This window comes from Nyctereutes procyonoides, unplaced genomic scaffold (assembly GCF_905146905.1).
Source record: "Nyctereutes procyonoides isolate TBG_1078 unplaced genomic scaffold, NYPRO_anot_genome, whole genome shotgun sequence".
Classification (NCBI taxonomy): domain Eukaryota; kingdom Metazoa; phylum Chordata; class Mammalia; order Carnivora; family Canidae; genus Nyctereutes; species Nyctereutes procyonoides.
In genome coordinates this window covers 21008204-21024339 of record NW_026575120.1, presented here as the reverse complement: position 1 = coordinate 21024339, position 16136 = coordinate 21008204, and the positions used below count along the sequence as shown (strand labels likewise).

The 16136-nt window shown below is 46.3% G+C and overlaps 1 protein-coding gene across 2 annotated transcripts in view; it reads right to left on the bottom strand.

The window, feature by feature from the left end:
- PTPRN2 (protein tyrosine phosphatase receptor type N2) overlaps positions 1–16136 on the bottom strand; it is a 720648-nt gene that overhangs the window by 437315 nt on the left and 267197 nt on the right. For both annotated transcript variants that reach the window (XM_055335454.1, XM_055335455.1), the window contains exon 5: positions 11103–11256. In XM_055335454.1, coding sequence (XP_055191429.1) covers positions 11103–11256 — 154 coding nt within the window. The remainder of the gene's footprint in view (positions 1–11102; positions 11257–16136) is intronic.

Below are 16136 nucleotides of genomic sequence, written 5' to 3'. Positions count from 1 at the left end.
GAGACAGGTAGGTTGTCCGCCCATAGAGCTCAGTGCTGAGTGCGTGGGGTGGGATGGCAGTCCTAGTAACTCTGCTTCACCCCTCCCGACACAGGAGGACAAACCTGGGAAGCGCTCCACCATGAGATCACAGCTCCCCACCAAGATTGGTACAGATCGGCGTGAGAAGGCAAGTTTTAACCAAATGAACATCATGGATATGGCTCAGTCCTCGGGGTTCCATGTCTTGGCACACACTAGTCTCAGCAGCACGGCTAAGAGGAGGGCAGGAGGGAACCCTGACCCCTCTGCCCCAGATCGGATTTGCTAAGGAGGCACCTCCTCAGAAGCAGAGGATGCCTGGCTGGTTTCCAGGCCAGGGCCGTGAGGAGATGGCTGCCATGAACACACCCTGTTCTTCCTCTAATGTGTCGCAAGACAGATGGGTGTTCAACTGTAAAGAATCTGCCAGTGCAGTGGCTGTAACAATTTATATTTCCCCTAATTCAAGAGCCCCTATTACTTTACATTCTCACCAAGAGTTGGTATCAGTTTCTTATTTTAGCCAATCTAGTGAACAGGAAGTAGTAGTTCTTCTCAGTGTTATGCCGTATTTTCCCCACTGAATAATGATGTCTAGCACCTTTAATGCCCTTATTGGCCACTTACATGTCTTTTCAAATGAAGTACCTGTTCAAAATTCCCCAATATTTTGTGTTGGCTGGCACAGCTGTTTTTCTTTTTCATCTTTACTAGGGTTTAACTGACACACAATAAGCAGCACACACTTGTTTTAACACAACCATATACTTATGAAACCATCAGCAGAGGAAAAGCAGTGAATGCAAATCACCCAAAGAGTACACGCTTCCCCTTTTAACACTTCCTTCCCACTGTGTCCATCCCTCACCCTCGGGCAACCATCGATTTCCTTTCCGTCGCCCCTACACTACTTTGTATTTTCTCACACTGCGGACAAATAAAACTATAAGCGTGTGCATGTTCTTTCTGTCTGTCAGCATAATGATCCGGAAAGTCACTGAGCTATGGCACACATCAATAATTCATCCATCTCAACTGCTGAGTCGCATGCCACTTGTTTCTTCACTCGCTTGTTGATAGGCATTCAAGCTTCTCCAGCTGTTAGGAATTACTGTTACAGCGGCCGTGACTATTCACGTTCAGTTTTCTTTTTTTAAAATTTTTTTTTATTGGAGTTCAATTTGCCAACATGTAACACCCAGTGCTCATCCCGCCAAGTGTCCCGCTCAGTGCCCATCACCCAGTCACCCCAACCCCCCGCCCACCTCCCCTTCTTCATTTCCCAGAGTTAGGTGTCTCTCCTGTTTTGTCACCCTCACTGATATTTTCACTCATTTTCTCTCCTTTCCCTTTCACATTTTTATATTCTCCAAATTAATGAGACCATATAATGTTTGTCCTTTTCCGATTTACTTATTTCACTCAGCATAATACCCTCCAGTTCCATCCACATTGAAGCAAATGGTGGGTATTTGTCGTTTCTAATGGCTGAGTAATATTCCATTGTATACATAAACCACATCTTCTTTATCCATTCATCTTTCAATAGACACCGAGGCTCCTTCCACAGTTTGGCTATTGTGGACATGGCTGCTATAAACATTGGGGTGCAGGTGTCCCGATGCAGATACTGCATCTGTATCTTTGGGGTAAATCCCCAGCAGTGTAATTGCTGGGTCGTAGGGCAGATCTATTTTTAACTCTTTGAGGAACCTCCACACAGTTTTCCAGAGTGGCTGCACCAGTTCACATTCCCACCAACAGTGTGAGAGGGTTCCCTTTTCTCCGCATCGTCTCCAACATTTGTGGTTTCCTGTCTTGTTAATTTTCATGTTCAGTTTTCAAATAGACAAAGCTCTGATGGCTCTTGGAGAGGAGTGTGACAGTGGCTGCATCATGGAGTGGGCATATCTCAGCCCGCAGTGGGTAACAGTTCCATGTCTCCACCCCCTGGCCAACACGTGGTATGGACGCTCTTTTAAATTTCAACTGAAATTTAAATTCTAGCAGGTGCCTGGTGGCAGCTCCTTAGATGGTTTTATTTCCCTGATGGATAATGTTGAACATTCCACTCGAGTTTATTTGCTACCATTTATCTGCTTTGGTGAAGTCCCTTTTCAAACCTTTTGCTCAATTCATTACTTGCCTCCTCTTTTTCATTTTAATATGTTTTGAGAGCTCTTTATACATCTTAGAGAAAAGTACTTTTTCAGGTGTATTATTCACAAAGTTTTCCCCCCAGCCTATCCTGTGTCTTTTCATTCTCTTATCAGGATCTTTCAAAGAAGAAAATTTTTAATTCTTTTGAAGTCCAACTTATGAATTCTTCTCTTATCGACTACACTTTTTGGTGTTGCATTTATACATCACTTAGGGGGACCTCAACACTTTTGAGCTTTCTGACATATATCTCCATTAATTTAGAATTTCTCCAGGTACTCTCATCAATGTTTTTTTAATTCTCAGTATACAAAGCCTTACACATACTCTGTTACATTTCTAATTGTTTCATAATCTCCATGCTACTGTAAATGACTTCTTATAATTTTAGTATCAAATTGTTTATGGATAGTATATAGAAATACAATTATTTTTGTACATTTACATTGCATTTTATGGCATTGCCATTCTCATTTATTAGTTTTAGTTGTTTTGTAGATTCCACCAAATTTTCTGCAAAGATGGTCATATAATCTGGATGCTTTTTATTTCTTTTTCTTGCTTTATTGCACTGGCTAAACTCTCCAATACAGAAGAGGCAAGAGCAGTCCTCCTTGTCTAATTCTCGATTTTAAGTAGAAAGTATTCAGTCCTCTTCATTTCATCAGAAATTGATGAAATTGATGACTTTTGTCAAATGCATCTTTTACAACTATTGTATAGTTTTCCTTTTCTTGTTAATGTGGTTATACTGAATAACTTTCAAATGTAGACAACTTCCCTGTACCACCATGTATTATCCTTTCTTATATAATTTTGGATTTGATTTGCTAAAATTTGTCTAGAATTCTTGCTTCTGTATTTCTAAGGGATAATGATCTGAAGTTTTCTTTTCCTTTATCTTTCTTTGTATGATCTTAATCCTTTGGTATTTATTGATTTATTTTATGGCCTCGGACATGATCTACATTGGGAAATATACTGTGAATACTTGAAATTAATGTGTATTTAGCAGTTTTTAGACACAAATATTCTATTAATATCAATTAGTTTAAGTTGCTTGATGGTATTGTTCAAATATTCTATATCCTTAATGTTAATTTATCTACTTGTATAAGAAGTTCTTGACGCCTGGGTGGCTCAATGGTTAAGCACTTGCCTTCGGCCCAGGGCGTGATCCTGGAGTCCCAGGATTGAGTCCCACATTGGGCTCCCTGCATGGAGCCTGCTTCTCCCTCTGCCTGTGTCTCTGCCTCTCTCTCTCTGTCTCTCATGAATAAATAAAAATAAAAATCTTTTAAAAAAGGAAGTGCTTTAAAATCTTTAAAAAAGGAGGAGAGTTAAAATCTCTAAAAATGACTACGGGCATAGTCGTTTGATTTTCTTTCTGATTTTCTCATATTTTTATTTTATGTATTTGAAGTGCTGACATTAGGTTCATAAAAAGATTTTTATGTCATTTAATGAATTGATAATTTAGTCATTCTTAACTGCTCTATCTCTGATTACGCTCTTGTCTTGAAGTGTTCTTTGATTAAAATTAACATAGTCATAGCAACTTTGATACTTAGAGTTTCTATTGTACACATTTTCCATCTTTTACTTTCAACTTATATATGTCTTTCTAATTATATGTGCTTTAGCTATAATAGAATACAGTTGTTTTCTGTTTTTATTAATTTTCTGCTTTTAATTTGGAGGGCTTAGTCCATTTGTATGATAAAATTACCAATATGGAAAAAAATTATCAATATGGGTGGACTTAAGTCTACCTTCTTGATATTTGTTTTACGTTCAGCTCATAAGGTCTTCATTTCTCTCTTACTTCCTCCTTTCTTTTCTTCATATGGATAAACAAAGCATTCCATTTTATCTCTGAATTGACTTTTAGGTATAACTATTTTTGCTTATTTTTAAAATGCTTGCTATGTAAGTTATAATGTATATATTTATTACAATGTACTTTCATATAATATTAGAGGACCTCACAAATCACTCTTATGCTCCTGTTCCCGTATATTTTTCTTCCACATAAGCTATAAAATCCACAATACAATTTTTTAAAAGATTTTATCCATTTGAGAGAGAGTGAGAGCAAGAGAGCACATGAGCATCAGGGAGAAGCAGAGGGGAGGGAGAAGCAGACTCCCCATTGGGCAGGGAGCTTGCCGTGGGGCTCGACCCCAGGACCCCAAGATTATGACCTGAGCTGAAGGCAGACATTTAACCAATTGAGCCACCCAGGTGCCCCAAACTTCACAATAATTTTTATTATTTTCTTTTAAATATCCAATAATCTTTATCAAAATTTTGTACATCTTATGTATTTGTATCTTTTACATTTACTTGAAAATTTACCATTTCTGGTCATTTTCATTCTATTTTTTAGATATGGGCTTCTCTATGACATCATTTTTTTTAAAGCCAAGGCATACTTTTAGCATTTCTGTAGTAGGGGTCTTCCAGAGAAAGATTTTCCCTGTTTCACCTATAGTTCTGAACAACATAGAATTCTAAATTGACAGCTTTTTTCTTTTCTTTCAATACTTTAAAGTTGTTCTATTGTTTTCTGGTCTCCTAATGAGAAATAAGACTTCATTCTTATAATTATTCTCCAAGATATGTTTTTCTTCCCTTTGAAATACCCCTAGGATTTTCTCTTTACTTTGGTTTTCCTTAGATTTTGTTTTCTGTTTACCCTCCTTGGGGTTCATTAAGCTTCTTGCATCTATGTTTTGCTATATTCTATCAATTTTGGGAAAATCCCAGGCATTATTTTTTCAAATACGTTTTCTATCCCATCTCTTTCTCTCTTTCCCTTCTGGGATTATAATTACACGTTAGAGTATTTAATATTGCCCCATGTATCTTGGATGTTTTGTTTCATTTTTTTACTTTAGGATTATTTGTTTATTTATTTATCTGGCAGAGAGATAGAGAGAGAGAGAGAGAGAGAGAGAGAGAGAGAGAGAACAAGTAGGCAGGGCAGCAGGCAGAGGGAGAGGGAGAAGAAAAGAAAGCTCCTTGTGGAGGAGGGAGCCTGATGCGGGACTTAATCCCAGGACTCCAGGGTCATGATCTGAGCCGAAGGCAGATGCTCAACTGACTGAGCCACCCAGGGACCTCTTATGTTTCTTATGTTTCATTTTCGATCATTCCTATTGATCTGACTTGAAATTCACAGACTCTTTCCTCTACTGTGTCTGGTCTGTTACTAAACACATCAAATGAATTCTTTATTTCTGATCTTACTGCTTTCAATTCCAGCATTTCCATTTGGTGTTCTTTTTTTTTTTTTAAGATTTTATTTATTTATTTATGAGACAGACAGAAAGAGAGAGAAAGAGAGAGGCAGAGACACAGGCAGAGGGAGAAGCAGGCTCCATGCAGGGAGCCCAATATGGGACTCTATCCCAGGACACCAGGATCATGCCCTGGGCCAAAGGCAGGCACTAAACCACTGAGCCACCCGAGCATCCCAATTTGGTGTTCTTTTATTGTTTCTATCTCTGCTGCAGTTTTCCATTTGTTCATTTATGTTTTTTTTTTTACCTTTCCCACTCAATCCTTTAATATATTTCATTATTAAAGCATCGTTTCCTAATCATTACAACACCTGAGTCACATCTGGGTATTCTTCTATTGCCTCTTTCCTCTCTTGACCATGAGTCACATCTTGTCCCTTCACACGTCTCCCTGTTCTTGATTGTAAGCTGAGTTTTATATGAAGAATAATAGAGAATGAAGGAAGTAATATCTATCCCTGGGAAAGGGCAGGTCCTTCTCCTGTTGGTCTGCTATTGTGGGGCTGAATTCATGTGAGATGTACTTGAAATAGGTGTTGGTTTTGTTGCAGAGTCAGATTCAGTAACCTACTGGTGATAGTTATGTTGAGGATAGGATCAGGCCTTTTCTTCAGCAGCGCTGGGACCTCAGCCCTAGTGTGACTCTGAGGATGGCTTTATGCTTTGAAGACAGCTGCCACTGTTATGACCATGGGAGCTATCTCTGATTTATAGCCAATACTGCTCTGTGGGCCCCACCTTTCTACTCCCCATCAGTACAACTTATCCTACTACTCTGCCTTGTCCCAAGCCTCCAGAGGGCTGCTGAAGAGTGCTCAGGAGGGTCTGGTGTTCCCAGTCTCCCTCTGCAGTATGCTGTCTTGTTGTACACCCAGTGTTCTGTGCAGCTGCTCCTGGGGCTCCTGCCCCTCATGCCGGTCTCCATGCACTGTCAGTGGTTCCTTAAAGTTGGGGCCATGCTCTTCCCATCCCTCCTACAGCTGGTTCCCCTCCTGCTGTTGCAGCCAATATAAAAGTAGTGGGGCCTCTTCTCCCCTAGAATGACCTCACTAGTTTTTGGAATTCAGTTCATTTGGGTTTCTTTGTATCATCAGCAATCCAAGAGGTTTTCTAAAAGCTAGGACTGGTCGCTCACCTGGCCTGTTCATGCTATTCAGGTGGGACTGGGGGGGTCTCCTGACATTCTGCACGTTGAGTCTACCCAGTAACTTCTAGTTGCTCCTCCAGTACCCATCCCAAGAAGCCCTCACTGACCCACTCATCATCTGGTTCACAGGCCTTCTTTTTTTGAGTATTCCCTGCACTGCCTTGCTGCTCCACCTTTAACTGTACCTGCGTGTCTCCCTTACCTGGGAGGACTTGTGAGGTCCCAGCAGCAGGACTAGGGTTTATCTTTCTAATCCCAGCTCCTAGCACAGCCTATTAAACATGAAAAATGCTGAAACAATGTTTACAAAATAAATCAGTTTCCAAGTAATGATTTTAGGATTTAATCTCCTCTACAGCATAGTGTAAGTTAAGAATTTACTGTGTTCTCTAGAGTGACTTACAAGGACATTTAACCAATGCTGCTATGGTCCATAAAGACAGGAGCTGCCTCCACCCCAACAACACCCAGGGAACAAGGATGCTGCTTGAGTGAGAAAACAGAGCAGCACTGCTGTTCTACTCCCTTTGCTTCTGTTATGAAGTAAAGAGTATTAATGCCTCTGAAGGTAATAAATTCACAATGTTTCTCTCTCTATGCTAGAGTTAGATCTTTGAAGACACACAGAAAGAGGACAGCCCTGGTGGCCCAGCAGTTTGGCACCACCTTCGGCTTGGAGTCCTGCGTTGGGCTCCCTGCATGGAGCCTGCTTCTCCCTCTGCCTGGGTCTCTGCCTCTCTCTCTCTCTCTCTCTCTCTGTCTCTCATGAGTAAATAAATAAAATCTTTAAAAAAAAGAAACACAGAAAGAAAAGACTATTTATAAAACAATTCATTGGAAATTGTTTGCACCTTGAAAGATCATGAGTGTATAAAGCTGAAATTTCCAACTAAGATTTTCAACACTTGAGAGGGCAGAAATCAGAAGACACTGCTCAAAGCCTTAACTGGGTATACTTTTGTGGCAAAAAAAAAAAAAAAGTGTGCTTTTTTGTGTAGATGGGTAACATCTGATTATGGACTTCTCATACTTTATCCAGGCTTTGTTCATTAGAGAGATTACACTGGACAAAGAAAATAATAAGTTCTAAGTTTTCATGCATTTTTTAATACTGAAAAGCACTTATCTCAACATAGAAGAAAAAAGCCTAAGCCAAAAATGCCATGAAGTACTCATTTTCTTTTCTTCTTCTTTTTTCCCCAAGTGCTCATTTTCTGAATAGTCCTTGTGACTGTGGTGCTAAAATGACCATGTGGTAGGACAACCACTTATTCATGATTCACCCGGGGACATCTGTGAGGAAAAGTGCCCAGACAAACCATGGTGCATGGCCATCCTACTGGATGGGTGTTTGGGGACTGTGGAAGCCAAACTTGGCCGTGTCAAATGGATGGAATGTGTGGTAAGACCAGCGCCAGCCCATCTCTCCCATTTCTCTCTCCTGAGGGATGGATACGCCCCCTCCCTATGCCTCCAGTGGCCCTCGGGTAGAGTCAGAGGCAAGGGCCCCACAGCCTCAGAGCTCAGCCCACCCCACATCTTAGTCAGAGGCTCTCAAAGGAATTAGGGTCCATGCAGACACCAGTCACACGTTCTTCTAGAACAGGAGCAATCCCAGGATATGCATCCAGACACTCAGTGGTGGAATCACAGCGTACATGAGCCAGGCCTGGAAAGACACTGCAGCAAATCCTACTGGCCAGTGTAAGGAAGCTACAGATTCACACACACGCCCAGGCCTACCAGGACCCACTAGGCAGAGCTGGCAGTTATTTACACCTGGGAGGTCACGCCCTGGGTCTATCCTGAGAGCCCCCAGGAGCTCCCACTGGGCACCTCCCATGGCATTGCCACAGCTGCTCCCAACACTTGTGGCATAGACCTTGCCACAGTCTCAGAAGCCCCACTTCCCAAGGCTCCACAGTTGGTGCAGTTTATCTGATCCCGACGTCATGCTCTCAGGTCACTTGTAGCAGGTGCCAACAGCAAGACAAGATGGCAGAGAACCCAGGTGCTGCCCACGCCCCTCCACGTCCAGGGAGCAAATTCTATTCTAAACTGGACTCTCCCATTTTAGTGTGAGGCTAAGTGAGTAGATGACCACATTACAGAGGATCATGGTGCTGGGTTTAGAATGGACACTGAGGCTCCCACTGCATGGGGACAGCTGCACTGGATGGGGACAGCTGATGGGGCTTCACCAGGGTCCCAAGGCACAGAGGTGAGTGGCTGTCCTGGAGCCAGCAGAGAAGGTCCCAGAGAAGGTCAGGGGAACATGGTAAACCATCCCACAGGCAGATTTCAGCGGGTTCCTATCATTCAAGTGTCTTCTGAATCTTCTGGGTCTCGGGAACTTTTAATGAATGACTTCCTTGCCCTTCCATCTGCCACAGCCACGTCCAGGTCTGACACACAGGGACATGCAGCAATGTCTCCATTGCAGCAGCCCAGGAACCCCAGCAGAAGCCAGGGCTGAGCACGAAGGTCCATGTCCCTTTCAACGAAGACATGTCGATTTTACATTTGTATGGACTTGAGTCACCCATGTTCAGGACTGGGGGGGACACTGGAGGTCCAGTGTGTGGTGGAGTCAACAAGCAAGACCCGCAGAGCTTGTGGGTTCTGCGTGCCAGGGTGCAGCTGGAAGCGGCCTTGTCGGCACAGCCGTGTCCTCAGCTCTCCTCAGGAGATGGGGGCCCCACCACGGAGCAGCTTATGCTTCCTAGACTCGTGACCACTTTCCCCGTGGGTCGGAAGACCATTTATGATGAGAGGTAATGACGACCATTAGCTGAGGCCTTCCCTGTGAGCTCGACAGGTGCCATCTTGCTAAATCCTCACAATGACCATAGGATAGTTACAGCCTGACTTCCAAGCCAGGTCCTAGGGCAGAGAGGCCAAGCAGCAGCCCTGAGGCCACACCACATGGGTGGGATCCAGGTCTGAATCTGCTCCAGGGTGTCTGGCATCGCACCCACCACGTCCACTGCCAACTTCCCCGGGAAGAGGTCCTAACAATCCCAACCTTCACCCAAGCCTTCAGTGGAGCATCTGGCTCATAGAAAGTATCAGTGAATTAATAAAAAATCTTAACATTTAAAAAAAGTGTTAAGTGGACCCAGCTTACTCAGCGTTAAGGTTCACATTGGGAAGCTGGCCAAGGGTCCAGGCTGTCAGGGGCTCACACCAGGCACAGTGGGCCCTCCCGGCTTCTCCTACTCTCTCCTGCCAGCAGCTCACCTGTGGGGACCCAAGGCCTCGCTATTACGGTGGAAGCTGGGCAAACACGTTCCCATGACCCAGAATAGAGACGTGACTCAGGAGGAACCCCCAGCCCACAATACCTTGACCTCACCCCACAGGCTCGCAGCACCCAGGAAAACATGCACCTGGTTTGGACATCCCCCCTCAGCAATCACTCTCACAAGAAGGCAACTCTGAGGCCTCATCAGCACTGCGCCCTCTATGAGGAACTTATGTGGCCACTACCCAGAATCCCAGCCCCGGGTGGGCTTCAATCATTTCTGTGGCTTCTTGGCAGGAAAATCATCAACGAAGGGACCCATGTTTTCCAGAGCCACAACCACCTTCTGATGAAGCCTCAGAGGAAGGGGACCTTTGTCCACCAAGCATCACTTGCGGGAAGGAAAATAGGTCAACCCCAGTGGCCATCACTGAAACCGGAAGGTGCACACTGCAGCAGATACCCTACATGCCCATGGTCACTCTAGACTTCAACATGCTGCCCAAACCCCCTCCTGGGATGCGGGAGGGCCGCGGGCTCTGACGGTCGCCAGCACCCTGTGCCTGCTCTTTCCAGGTGAGTCAAAACCCGGCAACCCCAGTGTCACAGGTGGTCATCTTCCAGCCTAGAAGCTAACTGAGAGTTGTCATTCTGTTTCTTCAAAATGATCTTTTGAAGACCCTGAAATGGCTCAAGGGCAGTTTTAGTGTTGGGACAGAATGAACTTCTACCCAGGAACCTGGTGCCAGCCACTCCGCACCACACGGGATGCCTGCCCCGGTTGGTGTCCCCAGGACGGACATGCAGTGTGATCCAGCACGGCTCAAGGCACTCAGGGAAGGCCGGCCACCCCCACAGAGCTGTGTCCACTGCTGCCCGAGTCCAGGTGGTGAAGGTGGAAACACCCTCTCCGCTGTCTCCAGGGCTCACGTCTGTGATTAGTGGTGAGCTTCCTACAGCTCCCTGGCTCATCCCGAAGAGGACACCCTGAGGAGCCTCCCCCCCAGGGGCCTGGACCACTGGCTGGCCCAGTGTTGATTGGGGGGTGGGGGAACAGCCACTGCTGGGCTCCTGATGTGTGTGTGACTCACAGGGGTCCAGGACATGTCTGTGTGTGCCAGGCCCTCTGTGTACCACCTAAAGCCTGGGACACGGGAGAGAAACCCCATGCATGCCAGAGGAACCTGCACATGCCCCAGACCGCAGAATAAGCCATGAGAGTCACCTGAGTCAGTGGTTGGTCGTGCTTTGTCCTGGGGCGCATGTTCAGAGCCACAGCCTGGGACAGGGCCTGCAGGTAGCGTTGGATGGCCTTGGCCAGAGCCCGGTCATCCTCTAGGCCATACCGCCTGTCCTGATCCATGCTCAGCTTTGACGTCCTGAAAAACAAAAGAGAACCACGAGCTGGTCATATGTTTGTTCACAATAATGAGCCGCCTGGGCCTCGGCTTCACGTGAAATGCACATGGATGGTGTGGGGGCCGAGTGAGGACACTCACCTGGTGGCTAGAGGGCCAGTCCCTGCCCTCTTGGTGCCCCCTGGCCATGGGCTTGGATCTGTCATGCGCCCCCCGAGCTGCTGTGGGGACCTGAGTGACCCCAAAGGCGGGTGAGGCCTGGAGCACATTCTCAACATGGCCCCTCTGGCCCACTGGACATGACACAAGCTGACAGACATCTCACTGTCAGTGCAACAGGAATCTGAGAAGCAGAGATCAGGGCTTTGCGCAGCCGAGGGGATGGATGTCTCCACGGAAGGGGGTTTGAGGTCTGAGTGTGGTCGAGAAAGAATGGACAGCTGACCCCCACTGACCTCATGGGCAGGTGGGCCTTCCCCAGCCATGGAGGCATGAGTCGCAGTGCAGGAGAGCCCTGGGATGGAGCTCCCGGGTCCTGCCCAACACCCAGGGGAACACCCCACATGCACAGCCATCCAGGGGCGCCACAGCAATGGAGCAGGGAAACCCCTGGACAGGGCTGGGCGCCCGCAGCTGCAACACAGCAAACCCAAGAGACCGTTCCCAGCCCTGCCAACAGTGGGGTGCCACAGCTCGGGGCCAGCAGGTGGCAGGACGTGCTGCTCCCAGACCTTGGGCTACCTAGTGACCCCATGTGATCACAGGGCATTAAAAGAGGCCAGGTGGGGGTCAGAGTAATGTCGGGGAGAGAGACATCCAGCCACAGAATGCACCAGGGAGAAAACATTTGTGGCCTGGCCCCAGAGAAGGTGTTGAGGCTATGATGCCCGGGCAGAGCCTCTGCCTCCAGAACTGAAAGGCAATAGATGTGCGCTGTGGAAGCAGCAGACTTGGGGCTGCAGGCTGCACTGTTCCCCTTTCTCTTCTTCCTTCTGTGCTCACACATGGACACCGTCCTTCATGGGACCTGGAAACATGCCCCGTATCTACCCTTGGCTCCCGCCTGCATTGCTGCCTCCCTGGGTCACGTGTGGCTATGCGTGGGTGGCCGTGTGGCAGAGGGTGCAGGTGCTACTACTGTCACACCCCTGCCTGGAGCCCCGCAGCCTCTGCAGCAAGTGCACCAGGTCCCATCACTCACGGGGAAAAGCTCCAACCACGTCCTACGTCCCAGACCATTCGTGCCCTTTGTGGCCCACACATGCCTTTGCCAACCCTCCACAACGTCCTGGTCCCCATCTAGTACGTCCCTGAAATCACGGTCTGGATCACATTTATTACCAGCTGGAAACACTTTCCTTATTTAACGTGTGCTTTTTGTTGCTATATGTCCTTAAACCAGAATGAAAGCTGCCTGAGGGGAAAGGTCACGTCCCTCCACGTGCTCTTGCTCTCTGCCCCAAGCCCAGAATTATGCAGAGCTTAACTCAGCAGCCGCTGTGAGTTCACATGGACCGAATGAGTGAACACAGATACAGCCATTAACCTCTAAGTCCACGCAGGGGTAGCCCAAGACACCAGCACTTCACCTTACTAACCTATTAAATGACACTTGTCCTCTGAAATCTAAAAACTATTGTCAGTGAAAGTGAGTTCAGCATAACAAAACTGGTAATTGTGGTGTAGTGGGGGCGATCAAATTATGGACTGGTCTGAAAGGAGAATGTCTTATTTCCTTTTTTTTTTAAAGAAAATAAGTTTGGGGGGCATCTGAGTGTCTCAGTGGTTGAGCATCTGCCTTCGGCTCAGGGCGTGACCCCAGAGTTCTGGGATTGAGTCCCACATTGGGCTCCCTGCATGGAGCCTGCTTCCCCCTCTGTCACATGTGTCTCTGCCTCTCTCTGTGTCTCTCATGAATAAATAAATACAATCTTAAAAAAAATCTTAAAAATATTGAAAATAATTCTCCCAGCCTCTGTTAGGCATCTTTGACAACCAGAAGTCTGCTTTGTGTACAAAGAACTGGGCACATTTCCTATGGCAACTCTACACAACCTCAAACGTACCCTCTGTAGTGCATGCTCCCCAATGTGGCAGCTGATTTTTGAATAATAAACAATTGTAAGCAATTACAGCTTTGACATTTATGTAGCGATATACGTGGGTGGTTTTCTTCACATACTAAAATGCATTTGACCTTCACATAAGTAAATACCGGGTTTTAAAATTTGTATTGTTTTTAATTATCTGCCAGAAGTAGCCTTGACGTTGAACAAAAATATCCCCAGGCTGCTAGGAAGGCAGCACAGCTTACCCAACGTCCAGACTCAGTTTTAGAAAATCAGTGCACACAAGGGCATGGACTCACCTGCCGTGTTTTTCATTTCTTCCTGTCCTTTCTGTGGAGATTTTTTTTTTCACTTGGAGAGATTTAACTTTTAAGTAATCATTTGATTTTCGTTTTTATTTATACATGTACCACCTATGATAACTGTCTCATGACGATCCTAGAAACAAGGTGTTCTGGTGTGCAGACAGGAGGGCCTTGGTTCCCGAGGCACAGGGCGGAGGCCTTAGAGCCCGAATCAGGAGAAGTGGGGGCACAGCTTGAAGCCTGAGAATGCAGGGGGTTTGTCCCACTCAGGGTCGTGTGTGTGTCTATGTGTCTGTACATGCATGTCTGTGTGTCTCTGTGTGTGTTCATGTGTGTGTCCATACCTGTGCATCCACACCTGTGCATCTGGTCTGTGCAGATGTCTTGCAGGCTGTGTTAGCACAAATAAAATGCTCAATGTGCTAATAACAGTATCTACCTTCAGGGACCAGGAAACAGTGTCTTGAGCAGTTTATATAAACATGACAGTCTGCTCCTTACATGTAGGTCTCTGGTGTGATTCTGACATACTTCAGGAAACGTGGCTTAAGGTGGGTGTGTAACTCATTATAGATTTTCCACTTAAAGTAATGGAGAGCAGGATCCCAGCTAGTTTGTTCACATAGGAAGTCTGATTTCTAAGAACGGATCACTGACGTTAGGTGTGGTATTTGTCTATATTTCATAAAAGCTGGGACTTACAGGGATGCCTGGGGGGCTCAGCGGTTAAGCATCTGCCTTCAGCTCAGGGCGTGATCCCAGGGTCAAGTCCTGCATCCGGTTCCCCCACAGGGATCCTGTCCCTCTGCCTGTGTCTCTGCCTCTCTCTGTGTGTCTCATGAATAAACAAATAAAATCTTAAAAAAAAAAAAAGCTGGGACTCACAGAAAATCCTCTTATTTGCATTTAATTATCTCAATCAGATAAAGTTGTCCTATTTTTATTTCCCATGCCTTTTAAGTTACACGTAATCAGACCTCACAGGTGTGCCAATAAGGACGTCACAGGTCTTTGATCTCAAAGCATGGCTAGCAGTTCTTGGGCCATCACTGCCTGGATGGATCCCATGTTCTGTGGGTCAGGGTAATTTTAACAGGTCAGTTCACTTCTCCGGTAGTTTGTCTTCCCCCAGGATGAGTTGCTAACCTCATAAACGTGCCTCTAACTTGTCTTGTTCATCTTCCTGGGGTGACTGTTGCTGGTGGGTTTGCTTACGACCCTGTGAGATGCAACACTGATGAGCACACCCGTTGTCAACCCTGGAGCAGGTAACTTACAAACGGGGCTCTCTTCTGTCATTCAGCTTGAAGTCAGTCAAAACTTCATAAGTACATATTTTCCACTTCAAGAAAAGTAAAAATATTTTACATGTAGGACTTCACTACCCTCTTGCACTTGCAGTCACCGGCCTCTGGCTCCAAATAATAGAGAGGCTTTCAGCTGTCACCCAATTTGTTGAAGGAAAACAACCCAAACCAGGAACAAAATCTTCACAGAGAGCACACGGTGAACCTGGTCATCACTCCTCTCTCAGTCATGATAACTGTGGTTAACAACAGCCCCGTGGGAGCTCGCCGGAGCTACATACACAGTGGCCTCCTGCCCATGGGAGTGTCAGCAGGGGGCTAGCTTCCTTCCTATGTTCTCATGACTCCCAATGCTTCCTCTCAGTTCCTTAATTACCTCTGGGCCCACTCCCTGGCTTTCACTTGCTGTCAGCTTGAGTAGGGCTGGGCATTCAGAAGATGGTTCTAGCCTTATCCGAGCAAGCTCACTCCTCTAAAGGTCAGCTGTCTGGTAGGAAACATGCTGAGTGTGTTTCTGGCCAACTGCAGACACCCACAACCTCTCCAGAATGCTCTGCAGAGTGTAAGCGGAATGTGTTTGCCCTGTGCAGTGAAAAAAGCAAGGAAGGGCTCATGGGTGGCGGAGTTACCCATAAATAATTCAAAGTCACCAAGTAGTTTTCATTCATTCTCTCCTTCCTTCACTGATTCAGCAAATATCGACCGAATGTCAACCTGGTGAAAGGCTTGGGCCAGGTACTGGGGCTCTGTGCCGGAAGCAGCACCGGCAGGCATGCCAGGGGGGCAGAAGGCAGCCATGCACACAGGGTGATAGACAGCAGTGACTTCTTTGCCAATAATGACTCAACCTGCGCTCTAAAAATATCTGCAAACCCAAACAGTGATGGTCACGAATTGAATGCAAACCCTGAAGACAAGAGAGGCACATTCATCCCGCCCCCCAGAGGAGAGATGTCAGGGCCCCCGGGGGCAGGAGGAACTGCCACCTGCCTTTCCCAGGAAGGCTGCATGGAAAAATGGAAGAATCCAAAGGGTGGACTTTTAAAGGGCAGCCAGATCAACGAAGCAGCAAATAAACAGAGAGAAAACAGGAATGCAGCACTAATTTTAGAAAAACAGACTCCAAGACCAAAGGCATTAATGGCCGCCAAGGCAGGCTTCCGAAGTGACTGTGGGCATGGCTCATGCTGATAAAGCTGCAGTGTGGCAACCTCCATGTG